Raw genomic sequence first — 20167 nt, forward strand, 5'->3', positions numbered from 1 at the left:
ATGTCATCTAGTCCAACTGCCCTACAAAAAAGCAGAGACATCTTCAATTAGATCATGTTGATCAGAGCCCCATCCAGCCTGGCCTTGAATGTGTCCAGGGATGGGGCATCCACCACCTCTTTGGGCAACCTGTTACACTATTTTACTACCTTCATTGTAAAAAAATTCTTCCTCACTGCCTGAATCTCTCCTCCTTTAGTTAAAACCAATACCCCTCAACCTAACAGGCCATGCTAAAAGGTCTGTCTCCATCTTTCTTACAGGTTCCTTTTAAGTACCGAGAGGCCACATTAAGGTCTCCCTGAAACCTTTTCTTCTCCAGGCTGAACAACCCCAACCCTCTCAGCCTGTCCTCATAGGTGAGGTGTTCCAGCCTTCTGATAATTTTTATGGCCTCCTCTGGACCCTCTTCAGCAGGTCTGTGTCTTTCTTGGGCTGAGGGCTCCAGAGCTGGATGCAGGACTCCAGGTGGGGCCTCACCAGAATAGAGGGGCAAAATCACCCCCCTTGACCTGCTGTCCATACTCCTTTTGATGCAGCCTGAGATACAGTCAAATTCCTCGGCTGCAAGCGCACATTGCCGGCTCAAGTCCAGTCCTTCATCCATCAGTAACCTCAAGTCCTTCTTGGCAGGACTACTCTCAATCTCTTCATCCCCAAAACTGTATTGATACCTGGGGTTGCCTTGTCCCAGGTGCAGAACCTTGCACTTCGATAATCCCACACCAGAGATGGTGCTTCCCCAAATGGACTGCACCCTTTAAAGGACCCACACTAGAGCACAAGGAAAAGTGAGAAGGAAGGAGCACCAGAGAGAAACTCTGACCTGTGCTGCTCATTGCCTCACTTAAAAGCTTGGGTGTAACATGGAGTGATGACAAGAGGGGAAGAGAGGTGTCTGGAGTGAAGCCTGAGAATGGAGGAAAAGAGGGTCTTGGAGTGCAGGTGAACCTGGGAGTGACATTGAGCCTGGAAAAGGGGAAAATAGGTGTTTTAAATGTGCATCCTTTTTTGTTTCCCAATACCTGAATCAATAATTTATGCTAAATGGCAATGAATTAAGTTAAATTACAGAATCACAGAATGCGTGGGGTTGGAAGGGACCTCTGGAGGTCATCTAGTCCAATCCACCTGCTACAACAAGTTCACCTAGAGTAGACTGCACAGGAACGTGTCCACATGGGTTTTGAATGTCTCCAGAGAAGGGGACTCCACAACCTGTTTGGGCAGCCTGTTCCAGTGTTCTGTCACCCTCGAAGTAAAGAAGTTTCTCCTCATATTTAGATGGTACCTCTTATGTTTCAGTCTGTGCCCATTGCCCCTCATTGTATCATTGGGCACCACTGAAAATTCCCCAAGCTGAGCCTCTTTTGCCTATTACAGTAGTTAGCAGGTGATATCCCTGTTTTTATCTTGACTAATGCATTATTTTGCCTCTGTTTTTCCTGTTTTATGCCCCCTTCCCACTGAGGGATAAAGGGGAGTGAGAGACAGTCTTCATGGCCCTAGCTGCCAGCTGGGGCCACACATTACAGTCATACAATTTTTAGTTTTAAACTGGAGGTCTTGAAAATAAGCGTAAAAATTATCTGTGTTGTTAATTTACTCTTTTGGTATAATCAGACATTTATTTTGTGTTGTTTTTACAGAAAAAAAGTGTGTAGTAGCAGTCCTCTCTGTCATTACACAATAGGTTCCTGCATTTAAGTATGCTTATTTTAACATTTGTGCCTCTACATTTTATATTGCAAAGGCATTTTCTCTTTGTGGTATCTTCAGTCTTCTTTTACATTTATACTCTCATAAATACAAACAGTGAACTAACAATTACTATAATTTTCAGAGTTTTCATAGTTTTACAGTCTGATACTGTTCACTGGATATTTCAAAATACCAGGTGTCTGGTAGTTGGTTCATTTGCCGAGAAAGACTAAAATATACAAATCAGCGGTGAAAAAGGAAAAAAAAAAAAAAAAAACAAACCATGAAATGTATTTTCCCCATAACTCAGCAGAAAAAAACCCACACATACATGGAAGTAGAAATGGCAACCATGGATTTTCCATGTTTCAGTTATTTCAGTGCTCAGCCAGTACTTGGTGTAAGTGTTACCTCTAATATGGAGAAGAAAGACTTGTTATGTCAGCCATCGGGCTGTTTCCCCCCTAGAGTATTCTAGTTCTGACTTTCCTAACAAAAGCATTAACACTTTTCCAGGTCCCCCTCCTATCATCTCACAGACTGCATGCGTAGTACGTCACTTAAATCATTCTTATCTGGCTCCTGATGCATTCCTTTGCCTGTCTCAGCTGGAGTTAAATCTGCTTCCTGTCAGCGGTCTATTTTTTCAGGCTTCGGATTTAGCTCTAGTAAGTGCAGCAGCAGCAGCCGCCTTTTATTCCACTTCTACAAAGAGATGTGAGTCTCTTGTGCAACCCTGTTGCAGCTTAGTGAGGAAGTGAAGTATTCTATTTTCTGCTTGAAAGAACAGCTTCTGCATGGCTATTTGGGTTACAAACCTCAGGCCGTGAGTGGCTCTGATAGAAGCAATGGACCATGTTCTGAGGCCCATGCTCAGGAGCCAGAGGGGATGATGAAAGAAGACTCTTGCCCTGTTTTACAGTCCCATCCTGCATAAAAATCCAAGGATGGTACAAAGTATATGCCTGGGTCAGCTCCTCAAGGGGCCTTATCTTTATCAGAACAGGAGAATTTATTGGCTACAGCACCTCTGAAGATCCTGAAAGCATCAGATGGCAACAGATGAAAGTCCAGTTTACAGTATCAGTGCAGAAAGCTATCTTAGACTAGCACCTATCAAGACCTACCTTTGAAGGTCCTAAACCAAAGAAGGAAGTACCATCTTTCATTCTCTTTTTGTGAGCTCTTCCAGTCATCAAGGCAACACAGAGCAGTTCTCAACAAAAGCTATCCCAATCCAGCAGAGTATTTGGAGCCATTGCTGAAAAGAAGGCACAAAACTAAAACAATAAAATCCTTTCACATCTTTCAGCTCTTATCCAAAGCAGTTCAGATGACAAATACAGAGGAGTATAGCAAAACCTTTTGAGTGATTTCTGAGTCTCCATTCAGAGAGAAAAGCTTTTATATTTGAAAAAAAGTAAATAAGTGGTAACTACAAATGTTCCATCAAATCTTCACAAGAGTGAAGAAATGAGACTTTTCCCCAAGAGAGAGAATGAGACTTTTCCCCAAGAGAGGGAAGGAACCGAGAAATTCTTTCCATAGGTAAAAAGGAAAGTAGCCCAGAAAAACTGCTCTCACTGTCTTCAAAATAAAAGCTTTGGTTTGCATCTCTTGCTAATTATAGAAGTTGGGGCAATCCAGCAGGACTTTCTGATCTAAACAAAATGCTGAAGACAGTCACAAAATTTTCTCACAAAGCGTATACAAAATATTTGCTTTCATTTTACTTCCTGAGGTCTCCATAGGCTTTAGAATCTTAGTTATTCTCTCACTGATTTCATCTGCTTAAAAAAAACCCTTAGTTGCCAGTGCAGAAAATTCCTACCTGCACAAATACATGATTTCTAGCACTGATTACAGTAGCAACAATGACTTGTGTTGTTTAGGTTTTTGTGGCCTGAAGACACCAAGTCAGAACTAATTACATAAAATTAATACCTCCCTGGACTTCTCTTACAATGTGGTTTGGTGACAGACTGTTCTACCTCCATTCCCAATGGGCTGCACTGTCCAACAGTTATGGACCTACATGTGCAAAACAACTGATGAGTGAGACCTTTGTTGATCCTTTTGATACACTATCAAGCCAAAATCTCTGTCAAGGCAAAGATGAAAAAGTGCAGTAATATCCTCTGTTGCCACCACCTTTCTGTGCTCTGTAAACAAAATCCATTATTTTCCTGAAACATCATAGGAATAGCTCTAAAATCAGCTGAGTAAAAAGTAATTGTAGTGGTATGGTAAGGTGTGTGCAAGTTGCTGGTTTGGGTTTGTTTGGCTTGTGTGTGTGTAGAAGTAGTAGTAGGTGTCATATGGATATATAGTAAGAAACCCAGTATAAACTTAAAATGTTCATCTCTTCTTTACTTAGTTTACCTGTTTTATTTTCTGCTTTGTAGGCTGGCCATTCTTGTTTTATTTGAAACAAAATGGAGAAGTAAGGGAACATACTATGACAGATACCAGTAGAGTTCTGTGCTTAAGCTTGTTTCCTGCTCAGTTACTGAGATTCTTGATTTCATTAAGAGGTAGCTGGGACCCACAACTGTCTAAGCAGACACAGAATGGTCTTTACACATTACTTAGTGGGAACATTATCTAAGCTAAGACACTCAGAATTTGGGCATTAAATATCATAAAGTAAGTAGGCCCTTTTACCTCTGAAGCTGCAGTGATCTTGTATCAGTCTGGTTTTAATACTTAGCAAAATTGCTGTTCCAAGAAGTTGTGATCCCTTGTTTTCAATGTTATCTCAGATACATATGTCGATGTTATATATTCAGGGATAGTGCTGGAAAGCTGTGTGGGTTTATGTGAACTATTTACTAGTTAAACTGTGAAAATAGAAGAAACTGTAATTCTTTTAGCAAAATAAAATGTGTGAGTGGAATAACAAGATTAACTCAGCAGAAGAGGTGTCAGAGATTTACATTAAAGCTAAAAGAATAAGAAGCTGTTAGGTACATTATTTAGATGTTTAGAAACAAAAGTTGAAGGGAGCATAAAAGGCAAATAGGAGGAGTTTGCTTTAATCAATGAGGACTGGGTTAGGGAGCAATTAAATAGTCTGGACACCCATAAATCCATGGGTCCAGATGGGATGCATCCGTGGGTGCTGAGGGAGATGGCTGAGGTCATTGCTGGACCGCTCTCCATCATCTTTGCCAAGTCTTGGGAAACAGGAGAGGTGCCTGAGGATTGGAGGAAAGTAAATGTCACTCCAGTCTTCCAAAAGGGCAAGAACGAGGACCCAGGTAATTATAGACCGGTCAGCCTCACCTCTGTCCCTGGGAAAGTAATGGAACAGCTTATCCTTGGTGCCATCTCAAGGCATATCAAGGATAAAAGGGTCATTAGGGGCAGTCAGCATGGCTTTACCAAGGGTAAGTCATGCTTGACCAACCTCATAGCCTTTTATGAGAATGTAACAAGGTGGATGGATGATGGCAGAGCTGTGGATGTGGTCTACCTTGACTTCAGTAAAGCCTTCAACACAGTCTCCCACAGCATCCTAGTTGCTAAGTTGAGGAGGTGTGGTCTAGACAATAGAGTAGTGAGGTGGGTTACAAACTGGCTTAAGGATAGAAGCCAGAAAGTGGTAGTCAATGGTGCGCAGTCTAGTTGGAGGCCAGTATCTAGTGGAGTGCCTCAGGGGTCAGTACTGGGGCCAATATTATTCAATATATTCATTAACGATTTAGATGAGGGAATAGAGTGCACTATCAGCAAGTCTGCTGATGACACTAAGCTGGGAGGAGTGGCTGACACGCCAGAAGGCTGTGCTGCCATCCAGCGAGACCTGGACAGGCTGGAGAGTTGGGCGGGGAATAACCTAATGAAATTTAACAAGGGAAAATGTAGAGTCCTGCATCTGGGCAGGAACAACCCCAGGTTCCAGTATAGGTTGGGAAATTACATATTAGAGAGCAGTGTAGGGGAAAGGGACCTGGGGGTCCTGGTGCACAACAGGATGACCATGAGCCAGCACTGTGCCCTTGTGGCCAGGAAGGCCAATGGCATCCTGGGGTGTATTACAAGGGGTGTGGTTAGTAGATCGAGAGAGGTCCTCCTTCCCCTCTACTCTGCCCTGATGAGACCACATCTGGAATATTGTGTCCAGTTCTGGGCCCCTCAGTTCAAGAAGGACAGGGAACTGCTGGAGAGGGTCCAGCGTAGGGCAACAAAGATGATTAAGGGAGTGGAGCATCTCCCTTATGAGGAAAGGCTGAGGGAGCTGGGTCTCTTTAGTTTGGAGAAGAGGAGACTGAGGGGTGACCTTATTAATGTTTATAAATATATAAAGGGTGAGTGCCATGAGGATGGAGCCAGGCTCTTCTCGTTGGCAAACAATGATAGGACAAGGGGCAATGGGATCAAGCTGGAACACAAGAGGTTCCACTTAAATTTGAGAAAAAACTTCTTCTCAGTGAGGGTGACAGAACACTGGAACAGGCTGCCCAGGGGGGTTGTGGAGTCTCCTTCTCTGGAGACATTCAAGACCCACCTGGACATGTTCCTGTGTGACCTCACCTAGGCGTTCCTGCTCCAGCATGGGGATTGGACTAGATGATCTTTTGAGGTCCCTTCCAATCCCAAACATACTGTGATACTGTGATAAATTGCATCACAATCTAATCTCAAATGAAAATTTCCCTGACTCTTAAAAGAGACTATCTTAAGAGCTGCAAAGTAGGCCAATGTTGACAGATGATAGGAGTAATTTTAAAATAGTCTAAGGAAGTGTGTAGGCAAGAGGAAGGAAGATGGAAAATTAAAGGAAGTATCTACATAAAACACAGTTGTATTGTAAAATGGGATGTTAAGGCAGTATGTCAAGATCCCACCTTTACTTTTATAGCACTCTTCAGGTCCACTCTGATATGTTGAAAGTAAAATGTTTGTTTTCTGCCAGCCCTGCAAATGCAACCCCTAGTCCAAAAAGTCATCTGGATTCTTTCTGGCTCTGACATTGCCAGTCATAAAGACTGCATTTGGAACTCAGCTAACTTTTCTGCTGATGGCATGCATGCTAGGAAATTGTCCAGCTCACTGGTGAAAAACTGTATTATTTCTGCAGATCCAACAAGAATGAAAGTACTAAAAACATATTACTTCTAGAGCAACAGAAGCGGAGCCTGGAAGAAGCAGATAAAAAGTCATTTTCACATGGTAGTTTGATCAGCACCAGCAAATAAAAACAAATGTACTAGTTGTATTCCAGGTGAAAGATGGTATATGTACAATAACAAAAAGTTTTAAGTCTCTTGTTTTCTAGTAGTTTCCCAATAATGCTGTAATGCAGTGTTCATACACAACGGAACTCACCGGTCACTAAACAAGTTTGAATGTTGTCTTGGGTGGTCAACGAGCTAAAGGGGTGTTTTGCTGTTAGAATGGAAGGTGAAAATTGGATGGGAGCCATGAGAGGGAGAACTTTAAGTGGTAAATTGATCTATTCCTTAATTTTCGTATAACTACTTGAAGGTTTGCAGGTTATCTTGTTCAAGTGAGTCCTTGCTGTGGAAACAAGTATGTTGCAGAACAGCAGAGATTGTGTTCTATGTTTCTAGTATGGATGTCACTTTCATATTACTAATGATTCATATCTACTATTACATTTTTTTAAAAAATTGGTCTCTAAAGTTATTTATGAAGTAGTGTAGATCACAGCACCACACTGAAAGTGATAGACTGCAGTAGGTACAGCACTACTGAGCATAAGGTGGGTGCAGAGCACAGGCAGGGTCTTTGGTAAGGTTGGGCAGCAAACAGATGTGGTTTTTCAGTATTTTCTGAAAACACAGAGGTGATAGTTAGCTCCATCTTTCAGGTGAAGAGGATTAGACGAGCTCTTCCCAGTTGGCAAAGGCTTCTCTTTGAATTCATTTGCAGATAGAAAAGGAGAGAGCTATTATTTAGCTGAGTAAAAGCCAGCCACCAAATGTAGAATGTGACTTCTTAATCTGGCCCTTTACTCTTCCTTTACACAAACAAGAACCAAGTGGCCCTAAGTTTGCTCTGCCATATCTTTGTTTCTGGACTATTGTTTTCTGTGAGTCACTCACTTTCAGTGAACTGCTGCTTATGACCCTACATGTGTCCTTATATGAAATATAATAAATAATCTCTGACAAGTAAGCATCTCTCAGTTGATCTTGTACAGTGATCACAAAATGTCCACAGGGATTCAGAGACAAGTACAAACTCTCTGTTTATGCTATTATTTGTGATTTATTTTTTCATTTATTACGTAAAGTTTAGGTGAAGAGGACTTGGTTTTGTATGCAAAATTGAACGGGTAGTATCAGTTATCCTGTAGCTTACTGATGCTGACAGTTTTGCATTCCAAGGTAACCAGTCCTACATTTTCATGCAGGCAGACAGTGGAACGTGTGACGCTACAGAACCAACTCCAACAACTTTTAGAAGCCCAGCGGTCAGAGGGCAAGTCACTGCCCACGTCCCCGAGGTAAGGTGATTGGAATTGTGCTGCAGCCTGAATTTGCAGTTTCATGGTACATCAGTTATCAGGATAAGCTGTGACCTGTCTAAATCATAGATGCATTCTGTAAAGTAAATGTGGTTTTTTACTTCATGGTCTTGAAGCTGAGCTTCTGGAATTTGACAATGTTTAATGTTGTAATAATATTGGAAATTTTGAGTATGAAATGAGTAGTCCCTGTTTCCCAACAAAGTGAAAATCAGATTTACAGTGGAATAGAGTATATTTTGTGTTAGATGAATAACAGAGGATCCTAGAAACCCCTAAGAAAGTTGTAAAGTTTGACCTTGTGGTAGTCCACCATGCATTACTGCCAGCAATAATTCATAAAGCCAGTTACCAACAAAACCTGCATTCAGATTAATAAGCCTCTATACCCTTATTAAATCTTTTACCTACAGTAGCTTCTATAAAAAGTCAAAACTCCAGAAATTCTATGTATTGTTTACAGATCCTGTCAGAAGTCCCAGAAATAGACACAAACTGTAACAATAAAGAAGAGGAAAGTAAAGGCAGAGAACTGAATCTGGAGTCTGCTAACATATCTCTCTGACTTCCGCCATAGACTTCCAGTGTGGTGAATGGAAGTCAAGCAAGCACACAACATCTCTCTAATAGCAATCTGAAGAAGATTTTAAAAGTAATTAAGTAACTCACATGCAAATAGGACTTGGTTTATCTTTACCTTATAATTCAGTTTCCTCTCTGGAAGACATATATGGTGCTTCTCCTTTTTTTAGAGTTGTTAGGGAGCTACATATGTGTTCAATTGTAAAGCCAGCATAAGCGCTTTTGCAGGCATTGATGCTGAGAGCTTTGGATCATCAAGTAAGAACTCATAGGATCAGTGAGCGCTTTTTTTCCGTTCTTAGAGAATCTCAGGCTCTTTTCTGGACAGGTGCTCCATGTCCCTGAATTTCCTGTGTCAGTGTTTCAGACAAGTATGAATAGTTACAGAAGTAGATAACAAAGACTTTGGGATTGAAGATACATTTGTGTAAAGGAACTTCAGCTATAAACTCCAAACTCTTCTTGAAGTAGAAAACCATGCTGGAAAGAGTTGTTTTGTCCTTTTTTTTAGAATCATGGTCCCTGTCTGCCAGCTCAACAGGAACAAAGGGACCAAACACTGTCTTACAGCTCATTTGCATTCTGTGATTTTTGCTGACTGGTCTTTCCAAGTGGTCTTGCATCTGAGTACTAGTGAGCACCAGGACTGTTTTACTTTCAGTATCAGATAAGATCAAGTGAGAGCAGATCTCTTATCATTCATTATTCCTGTAAAAGGGTAGGTTTCACCATCTTCTTAGTTAAGTAAGCCACTCTAAAAATGATGGTCTTTTATCTAAAATTTTATTTCATAGCTGGCTACTACTTTCCCTTCCATTTAGAACTCACCTGTGGATATTATCATCCTCCAAGAAGCCAGTAGCAGATCTAAGAGAACCTATCTCCCTTACTAGGAATGTCTGTTGTAGATATATGCATATTCTGCAGTGTCCATTTCCATTTTCCACAGAAGAAAAAGCACAAAATGAATTGAAGATGAGGCATGTGAATTTTGAACACTGTGAGAACTATATAGACTATATAGACTCATCAGAGTAAAAGTTGCTTGCAGAAAAAAAAAATTAATTCACTGCCTGACACTAATCTTAATTTTGTCACTTTGCCCTTTCTTAGGGAAGATGTCATTTAAAGTAATAATGTGGATTACTATGAGCTCTGACATAAGTCATGGGGAAATAAACGATCTCTGAAATTTACGTTCCTTGCAAATCAGACTTACTGGAGACTGCCATTTCCTCATTATATAACATTTGGAGTTCTAAATTTAATTTATTATTCTAATAGTATTGAAATAAATTCACATCACCTTTCTCATGGTTTTCAGTATTTTGTATCTGAAAAGGTTTTGAGTGCAAATGACCCTGTTTCTTATGAGGTCTTATATGGCCATTATTAATACCAGATAAAGTTTAGATTTATGAAATAATTGCTGTGCAGAGAGCTGGTACTTTTGCATTATTTAGAATAAGCTACTTTTGTATTAGGATGTGACTTATATAGTAGGCACTTTGCCTTGTGGGGATTTTTGCCTTTTAAAACATGTCGACTCCCACAAATAGGAAACAGTAGTTTCTCTGAAGTTTTCCTCAGAAAGTCATCTTTGGCATTGAAATAACTATTCTAAGTTTCAATTTTAAGGAGTTTTCTTTGTAAAAGAAAGTGAAGAGACTCAAATCCTAATTAGAAGTGGAAGTAGGATACATCCTTCTCTGTGTAATCTTTGTTATGGCATAACATGTCATAATGAATTCTATGTGAGTAGTGATGAAGAGGAAAAGTAACAATAACCTGAGACAGACATGTACACTGGAAATGGCAGTTTCACATTTTATATGTGCATTAATTTTGCTGTGATATTTCCTCCTCTTTTTTTCTTTAAGTTCACCATCATCTCCTGCTTCTAGCAAACCCCAGTGGAAACCATCTGAAGCAGATGAATTGTCTCCACCAAGAAGTAAATTGAACACCCAAGATGGGATTCAGATTCTTGGCAGCTTGGGAACTTCTAGTCGTGCTCGAGGCAAGATAAAAGTTGAGGACTCAGATAAAATCTTGCGCCAGTTGTTGGGGAAGGAAATCTCTGAAAATGTCTGCATGCAGGAAAAGCTGACTTTGGAATTTCAGGATGCTCATGCATCCTCCAAGAACGTGAAGAAGATTTTGCCAGAGAAAAGGGAGCTGAAGTTAGCCAGACTGAGGCAACTGATGCAGAGGTCACTCAGTGAATCTGACACAGACTCAGCTAATTCCGAGGACCACAAGAACACCCCCGTGAAAAGAACTGACAAACCAAGGCCTCAGCCCATAGTGGAGAGTGTTGAGAGCACAGAGAGTTTGCATCTGATGATTAAGAAACACACTTCTGCAGCAGGACGCCGCTTCCCTTTTGGTATCAGGGTCTCTAAGTCTGTGGATGGCCACAGTCCTTCCCCAACTTCAGAGAGTAGTGACCCAGATAATGAAACCCTGTATCAGTCTGGTACTGTACCTCAGAGCCAGTTTTGTGGAGACAACTCTTCGTCCGGTGTTGATGGTGCCACAGCTCTAAAGGTTGCCACCAGCCCTAAGAGTGCTCTCAAGTCTCCATCTTCAAAGCGCAGAACCTCCCAAAATTTGAAACTCCGAGTAACTTTTGAGGAGCCTGTCGTGCAGGTGGAGCTAACAGAGTCAGAACTAAATGAGGAAAAGGATAAAGACCGGGGCAAAGGGCTCATACGGGCTCCACCCGTCTCTGGGGAGCCAGTGGGGGATCAGCTGAAAAGGCCTTTTGGTACCTTTCGGTCCATAATGGAGACCCTGAGTGGCAATCAAAATAACAACAACAACTGTCAAACAGTGAACCTGATCAAAACCTCATCGACGCTGCCTTTTACCTCATTGGGAAGGAAGACAGCAGACAGCAAGGGAAATCCAGCAGCTGTCACAAAAGGAAGAAACAAGCCAGTGAGTGCACTGAAAGGAGGAAGGCCCTTTTTTTTCCCTCTTATCTAAGTAATGAATAAGTTTGACAGCCTCTTCTTCCTGCCTCTCTATAGCAAAATGATGCACACAAATACTTTACTGTATGTGACCTGTAGAAAGCCTATCCACTGTTTTAGTTTTGGAAGGGGTGGCAGGTATTGCCTGCATACAGACTGTACTCTCAGTGTACATGATTCACATGTTCTATGTTGAAAACTTTCCACAGATACATGATTCACCTGGAAATTATGTTTGATGTTGATCTGACTGACAAGTTGTACTGTGAGAATGTCACACTTGAATCCATGGGATTTCTGAGGAGTAAATAACTGAAGGATTAGCCCTGTCTTATGTTACAGCCAAGACTGATGAGTCCAACAGGATAAAAATAAGTGGTAGAATCTAAAGGGTAAAAATAGCAGAAATGATCCTTCCTGCTTCTGTGGTAGCTACAGCCATCCCTTAGGTGTTGAAGCTGTCAGTAGCCAGCCTTCTTTGCCCATCCTCTCCTCGTCACATAGATTCTTCCCCTGGCAGAGCATATAGTTGGTCTGTAGCAAAATGTACTGGATCCAGATCACCCCTTCTCTGTGGTCAACAGGGTGCCCTTTCTGGATCCCAACAGAAAGAGGGATGTCTCAAGTTAGGAGGCTAGCTCTTTTGTTCAAAAGAAAGGAGAAAATACTTTGAATAAATGTATCTTCCAAGAGAAAGGAAGAGCTATTGAATGAAAGAGGCAGAGGTAGGAAATCCTGTGAATGCATTGTTTGTGAAGTAGAGAGGACAAGTGTGAGCATCTGGAGATACAATAAAGAGTTGAGTGAAAGGGAATGGTAGATGATTTAATCCTCTGTGAAAGACAAGGTGGGAGAGAAGGCGTGGATGGAAGGACATGAGGCAAAAGAATAATTTCAAGATGAAAAAAAGGAACATAAAGCAGGCCAAGAGGAGGAGGAGAAACAGTGAATTATATGCTGTAAAAAGTATGACAAGGTAATAGGAGAAAAACACAGGAAAAATTTAGGCATGGAGGAGGCAAAATGAGTATGGAAAAGAAACAGTGGAAAGAGGGAACTGAGAAACAGTGAGCAGTCCATATTAGTGGGCACTGCTAGAAGACAAGTTGGTGCAGAATGTGAAGTGAAATGAAAAATTCAAAGGACACCTAATAGGCTAAATTGAAGTGGGTCTGCATTTATTAAAGTTTATTCAGAATCATAGTGTGAATTACTGATCTGAACCTTTAAAGACATGCACCATCTCTTTGAACTACTAGTTTAACATAAAAATATTTTCATAACACAGTGGCAATTATTTTTCAAAAGAATGATCCAAATTTTATAGTGAGAGAAGGAAAGACAGTCTGTCTTCAAGGATGTTCTGATAGATTGCAAGGTCATGAGCAGTTTTCATAGTTCCCTAGAAATTTGAAGAGCTGAATGAGGTAATTCTAACAGTATTGACACTTGCATGCTTGTACTGTAAAACACATGTTGTCTGTGAAAAGGCCAGGTTTGCATGTTATTGTTGCCAACATCAAAATTGTGGAAAGAATATATTTTTTTACCAATGCAAAGAACCACAGCACACGTCTCAAAAGGTAACAGACTCAGCCTCATCTACTAACTCAAAAAGAAATGCTAAAATGTTTTTGTGGCTGTTTGACTGCATGTTTTGGTAGACTTCCGTGTTATGCATGCGATAAGTTCAGTACATGTTTTTAACCGATACAATGTTGTACTTCCTTAGGCTCCTTACTTCAGCTACACCAGTCTTTCCTCTAGCACGCTGAATGAAGAACTTCTGTGTAATTATGCATGGTATGTGCTTATGCATGGTGGTGTTTAGCATCTCTGTTGCTTTGTTTTCTCAAATTGCATGTATTTGCTAACTTTATTCACAACTGAAATACTGGAACTGATTGATGCACAAGAAAGGAAATAGATGACCAGATGAACATCTAAATTCCTAGAAAAGCAGAAATTTATGATGGATTTCTGCTGATGTCACCATTGAACTGGCTACAGGATTTCAGTTCCAAGCAAGTATACAAAGTATATGTACTCATAAATCCACCAGGGAGTATAACGCACTTTGGCTTAGTATCGAGCCTTTGCTGAATGAAAGTCAAATACCAGATGAGAATGGAAATTAAATTTCCTTTCATGAGGAGACCAAAAAGACCACAGTTCATCTCTAAATGGAGAGTACAGAGAACATGGGGCAGAATGCTGTACTTTGTCTAGTGCTCTCCTATTTTCACACATTTTTCATACTTTCCCTCAGACTTCGGAGTTAAATCTGGTTTTTTAAAGCCTGATAACTTTAACTGTGCTCAAACTTCTTAATTTAGATGTGTTGCATCAGGACTATTCAGGCAGATAGAGACCAGTCCCTCAGGGTCCATAAAGACATGTTAGAAAAAACAACATTTGAAAAAATGTGTGTTTATTTTATAAGCGAATGCTTTCTAAAACAGTATTTGTCATGTTTTTTTTAACTCTTAACACTCACAAATTTTTGTTAAGGTTTGTTTGTTTGTTTGTTTTCTGTTAAACTGAGATATCAATCCTTTCATTTCATTATGCCTGGAAATGATTGCTATTCACACCAAACTTATACATTTGAAGATCCTTCTGGGAAAATTATAAATTAGTCATTCTGCAGTTCATAAGCCTAAATTACTTTGAAGTTACTCTTTTCTAAATGTCTAAAAACTTTTTTTGTTCAATTGTTTTCTGATGCCAGGATCTTCCCATATTTAAAAACTCAATTTCCATAATGGAAATGGGAGTCTTGTTCTAAGTCATTGGCACAGTATATGTGAAACCAGGAACAGAACTGTAAGGTTTCCGAGAGGTTTCATTCTCTCCTGAAAGCAAAGAGGGAAATTCCAGTGTAGAGAACTGCATAGCAGCAGTTTGAGGGAGCATCAGTGGGCAGCCTCCAGTCAAAACACTCAGCTGCCTGTCCAGACCATCAAGTAATAAAAAACCATTACTTTTGTCCTTATGTTTGAGCCACCTCCCAGATATACCCAGTTGTTGTAATTCGGTATTGCCTTGTGTAAATGCTCTTGTGTGAGCAATCCCTGGCAGCCTCGCATTTCCTTAGAATTAGCAAGAAACACGGATGGTCTGACTGCCACCAACCGGGGAGCTGCAGAGTCACCTGCTGGGAGGGTGAAGTTTGACCTGAACTCTTGGCTATCCCTCTACACACTGCTGATCCAGGCACCAAGTCCTGAATCTGCCCCCATGGCCATGGGCATGTGGAAAATCAAAGAGCAGGAATCAAGGAGCAGAGTGTACTAGAGGCACAGCTTGAGGGGACTGTTATTGTACCCACAGGTTAGACAGAAGTGGACAAATTGCATGCCAGTCTGTGGCATGAGATTTCCAAAAATCACGTAAGAGTGGTAGGTGTATTGTGCTTTTCCCAGATCAGAACACAGACCTAAAGCCTCTTACAGCTTCTTAGCCAGCCTTCATGATGCGTTTTAGCACATGTTGGGATTTCTGAATGGCAAAATGGGTCCCTGCATGCTGCCATTTGGCGTCTAAAGTTTAAATAATAGAAGAATATCACCATCATGTGCACTACAAGCCCCTGGACACAGTCTGAATTTTCCCTGGATGATCTGGAGAGACTTTGCAATTACCATTTCAGAGCTATTTTGGAAAATTACCTTTCTGGGAAACAGTACAGTCTTTAGTTTTTAAACCTTCGTAGATTGTAACATCTTCTGGAATCTGAAGTCATTATACAAAATCTACCTTCAGTCAGACAATATTCCTGTCCACCCATTTCCAGCTTATTTTTCTTCACCTTCTGTTTATTTCATTTGCTTTATTTTTTTTTTTTCATTCAAAATATCAAACTATGTCAAGGCTTTGTACTTTACATTTTCAAATTGGCCACAGCTTGATAGTAGAGGGTTGTGTTACATTTTCTAGTGTCCTTTTATAATTTGATACACACTGTTTTTCTTAAGGCTTTAAAGTAAATTCTATATGCGCAGAATGGGTTGGGATATTTTTTTCACTTTCAGTAGGATAGGCTAGTTTCTTGCATATTACAGCTTCAAGGAAATGCTTGCACTTTTTCCATATTACATGTATGCCAATAGATAGTTCTTTCCCACACTTTAAATCATCTGAGATCTGCAGTACATTAAAGTAAGCACTAACTCACCATATCAATACAAACCCCTCTATTAGCTGCAGCTATCAACAGCAAAAATTGCTTCATATGTCAGCGGCAGTCAGCAGAATCTACCATCAGGTTTCTGTCAGCTAGTAAACTGGGCATGCTTCTAAAATAGTTAAGTGGGACTAACCTAACAGATATCCCACTGCCAGACCTAATGCTGGATAAATTACAACTTCAAATATATACTGTAGAAAAAGGATAGTTATCTGTATGTCTAATAAAATAGTCACTAGGCAAACTAGTAGAGTATAAAATCAATATGTAAGTAATATAGGCCTTATCCCAGACAATTTACAGTTGTTCTGCTGTGAATTGTTATGAACATATATGAGTGCCTGTTGTGTGAGGTAATGTTTAATATTTCTATGGGGATACAGGCACCAGAAGATACAAGAAATTTGGTTAGTAATTGTTAATATTGGTAATACATTTCCTTTAGGTCAGCAGGCACAGTTGTAAGAGGCATGTCTGTTCAGCACTGTCAGCTAGAGACATCTGCATTAGCTAAAAATTATTCTTTTTGAGATGACAATGCAACTGTAGAGCTGCAGAGTAGGGTCTTTGGAGTGCCTAGTGAATCTCTACATGTGCAACTCATCCAAAGAGCCTTTAGGCTCTGTAAGTCTAATCCAATACAGTGGTTGATTGATGCGAATTATCTTAGCTTCAAAAAGCATGCTTTAATAAAGCTCCATGGTTAACAGTAAACTTACTGTTGATAACTGTAAAGCATGTTAAGTGCCAAAAAGTAGTTACTGGCAAAGAGTAAAGTGCTCCTCTCTTACCTCCTCAAACATAGTCCTACAAATTCTACCTCCTATAGTGCAATTCTACATCTCTTCTTTTTGTTTGTTTTTTTTTTTCTTTCTAGTTGATCAAAGGGGATTTTAAAATAATATGATGCTTCATGCCCTCTTACTAAGACCCACAACTGTGGTCCCTGAGAAGGTCAGCATCTGTTAAATCCTGAAGTAACAAGAAGGTTAACTAAGCATCCTAAGTATCAGTCTCTTGGGGATATTGACTCTTTGGTGATTGCAGACTGGAATAAAGCTATTCTGGTTTACAAGAATCAGGCTTACAAGTATGCTAGTTTGAGGCAAACTTTTCTGCACATGCTGTTGCCCTTTGCTGTGGCTTTTTAACCTCCTGCTAGTATTCGTCCTTTACAGCAACAAACCTTTTAGTCATGATTGTATTGTAGGAGTTTTACTGTTCAGCAGTAATAACTAAAAATGAACCTTTTAACCTGTTTGAAAGTTCCTGTGAGCTTGGTGCTTAATCAAAAATCCCTCAACTGGAAGGTCAAATGAAGAGAGGGGGGACATACTGCGGATTTAGAACAAGGACATATGATAGGAAGTGAAGAAAATGAGTGTTACAAATATTTAGTGTTTAATTTTTATGCTTTAATTGACAAGCTATCGTTTGAGTCCCATACACAATAGATATACTTTTTTTTTTTTTTTTTAGGTTTACCTAGTATGGAAATGAAGACACTATAAGGAAATTATCCCTATCTATGTACCTAATAAAATCTTATTGATTTGAACTGAGATTTTACCTAAATTACAATGTCAAAAGTTACAGACCTCATGTCAGAAAGAGAACTACTATTTGCCATTTTTCTTATAGCTTTTTGCCACCATCTTCTGTTTAAGCAGACACATAAAGCAAGTCTAATGCATCACCTTCTGAAAATTTTTATTTCTCCCTGATAATTATTAACAAGGACTAGATGATTTCTTTATAGGTAGAATTAGAAACAAACTACACGTCTAATGATGGTTGTTGGATCTTTTTATCACTATGGTACTTTCCCCTGAAGAACAAAGAACTTTTGGAAATTCCATCCATTATTACCAGGACATTGTGACAGTGTACTAATTAATGTTGTGACTCAAAAAACCTTCGTGTTGTCCAATTGGTTTCAAGGTTTTTTATTTCAGAATAGGACCTACAAGAAAGTCAGTAAGAATCCACAATATTAAAAAGCATTTTGAGCAGTACATGCCTAGAGAAATAAACCCATAGAGAGAAATTCAAAGTTCAGTACTTGCAAATAGAATAAAACAGGGTAAACAAACACAAGACAAATCCCTCTATATTGTTAGCATTATCATGAGTAATTTGTTTCTTTTTCTCTCCAGGCATGATGACATCAATAAGAAAAGCTGGAAATCCGACCGTCAAAAGAGTGCTGAAGAGCCAGAGCTGCAGGAATTCTTCCTCTAAACCACATATCATGATGTCTCACTTTGTTTTAAATACCTGAAATATATCCTTTTGAAACACTAATATGAGACATATCCCTCACCAGCAAAACAACAGCTGTTAGGATGCCTTAATTTGTAGCAGTTAGACCATATACAAAACTTTTTTATGATATATGTGTATATGTAACTTGTTTGTAAGCTGTGCTGTGTAAAAGCATGGGTGAACAAAAGTAACAATTTGAAAATTGTTATGACACAGGCAACCTCCAAAATGTTTGTTGGGCCACAGAACACATTTTGTACTTTGTGTCTTGCATGGATATATTGTCTTTATTTCCCTTTGTCAATGGCATATACTGTCAAAGTTTCAGCTAGGACTCTGCCTGCTCAAGCTCCTCAAAGAGACCAAGGCAAAAGCATTGATTTTTTTTTTTAGTATGTTTTGTCTGTTGTTATTTCTATTTTTTGTAAAAAGGAAATAAAGATGGTGTTACTCGGACACACTGGGTGCAGATACTTCTCATACTTCACTGTTTCATCTTTTAAGCTTTAAGACTTTTGTTGGTCTTTTCAGTGTGAGACAATAATGAGACAATGTCCAGTACTAGGATTTCAGTTCAGTCAAGCAGTTGAATCAAGAATTACTTTGATGTTTAGAGGTCCCTTTTGAGCTTCAAAATGTGTAGAAATGAAAAGAAAAAATAAAAGTAATTTTAAATTACCATTTATTGTTACTTGCCGAATACTGGCAATGTGCTCAGCTCCATTCGAATTACTGAGTAATCTGCTAAGACCCAGTGCATGTTCTCTCAAAGCCGTCATGATCCTTCTATTGAATGTTCTTGGAATCTTTCGGAGAAATTGTGATCTCTAACAGAATTTGCTTCGTTTCTGGTAAACTAGGAGTACACTGTGCAAATGTGTCATACAGCAGGACATCCAAAAGCAGACTACTAGGCAATCTTTACCTGACACATTTATTTATATCAGATATTTATGTATATATCTGTTTTATTTTTATTCTATTGATCTATTTCTGATTGAAGACTGCTACAATTTCATGAGAAGGATCCAAATACACGAGAATTTATTTCACTGGTGGTTCTAATATAACACAGGGAAGTCATAAGAAGTTTGCCAAAGAGTTTTTTTATCACAAAGGGAATCAGAATCATAGAGTGGTTTGGACTGGAAGAGACATTTAAAGATCATCTAGTTCCAACTTTCCTGCAGTGAACGGGGACATAAAAAATTACTAGATTATGTCAATTAAATTACTGCAATTACAGAGCTAATAAGTAAATAATGTGGACACACAAGAGGATTTTGATTAAGTACAATGTAGTTCCTTTCTGTGCAGTTGATCTTGCCCGGTTATTGCTTTGTTTATCTTAACTATTTGTCCTCCTTTCTCGTCAGCGAGAGGAGAGAGGGACTTAATGAATGGGATTCATCCTACCAATTACAGATATTTACAGGAGTACCAGTCCTACTATGGGGGAAGCTGAGGTAGTAGAGGTCTTGTAAGTGTTACTTAGTATTTGGACGCCTTTAATTAAGTGAGATAAATGTCTTTGTTTCCGTCACTCTTCAGAGTGATGTCACACTTGGCCATATGGCCACCATGGAACAAGATGACTGAATGTCCCAGGCACCCTGCTTATATGCTTTGGAAAACCACAGAGTACTACTGGATGAAGTAAATCCAACGGAGAGATCAGGAGGGAGAGAAAAAAAAAACAAAAAAACCCCAAACAAATACCAAAAAAAACCCCAAAAAAACCAAACCCACAACACTCCATAAATAAAAATAAAAAAAGCATGCACTTACAGAGAAATGAAATTCTGAGTTTCTTTCCACAGTTCTTATCTGTGACTTGGCAACACTTTGATTTTTGAGCTAAAGTAATAAACGTAGCACTCTAGCTGACCTGAGCTGTGTTGTTTAAAGAAACAACCAAACCTCAAAAAATATCTGTGTGCCAGGAACAGCAATACC

At 39.6% G+C, this 20167-nt stretch overlaps 1 protein-coding gene across 1 annotated transcript in view; it reads left to right on the top strand.

The window, feature by feature from the left end:
* SNCAIP (synuclein alpha interacting protein) overlaps window positions 1-18187 on the top strand; it is a gene marked incomplete at both ends in the record, with an annotated part of 55198 nt that extends 37011 nt beyond the window's left edge. The window contains 4 exons of the mRNA XM_080362478.1: window positions 8084-8176; window positions 10660-11722; window positions 13490-13560; window positions 18103-18187. Coding sequence (XP_080218604.1) covers window positions 8084-8176; window positions 10660-11722; window positions 13490-13560; window positions 18103-18187 — 1312 coding nt within the window. The remainder of the gene's footprint in view (window positions 1-8083; window positions 8177-10659; window positions 11723-13489; window positions 13561-18102) is intronic.
* Window positions 18188-20167: the final 1980 nt, after the last annotated feature.

Source organism: Nesoenas mayeri (assembly GCF_963082525.1).
Source record: "Nesoenas mayeri genome assembly, chromosome: Z".
NCBI lineage: Eukaryota > Metazoa > Chordata > Aves > Columbiformes > Columbidae > Nesoenas > Nesoenas mayeri.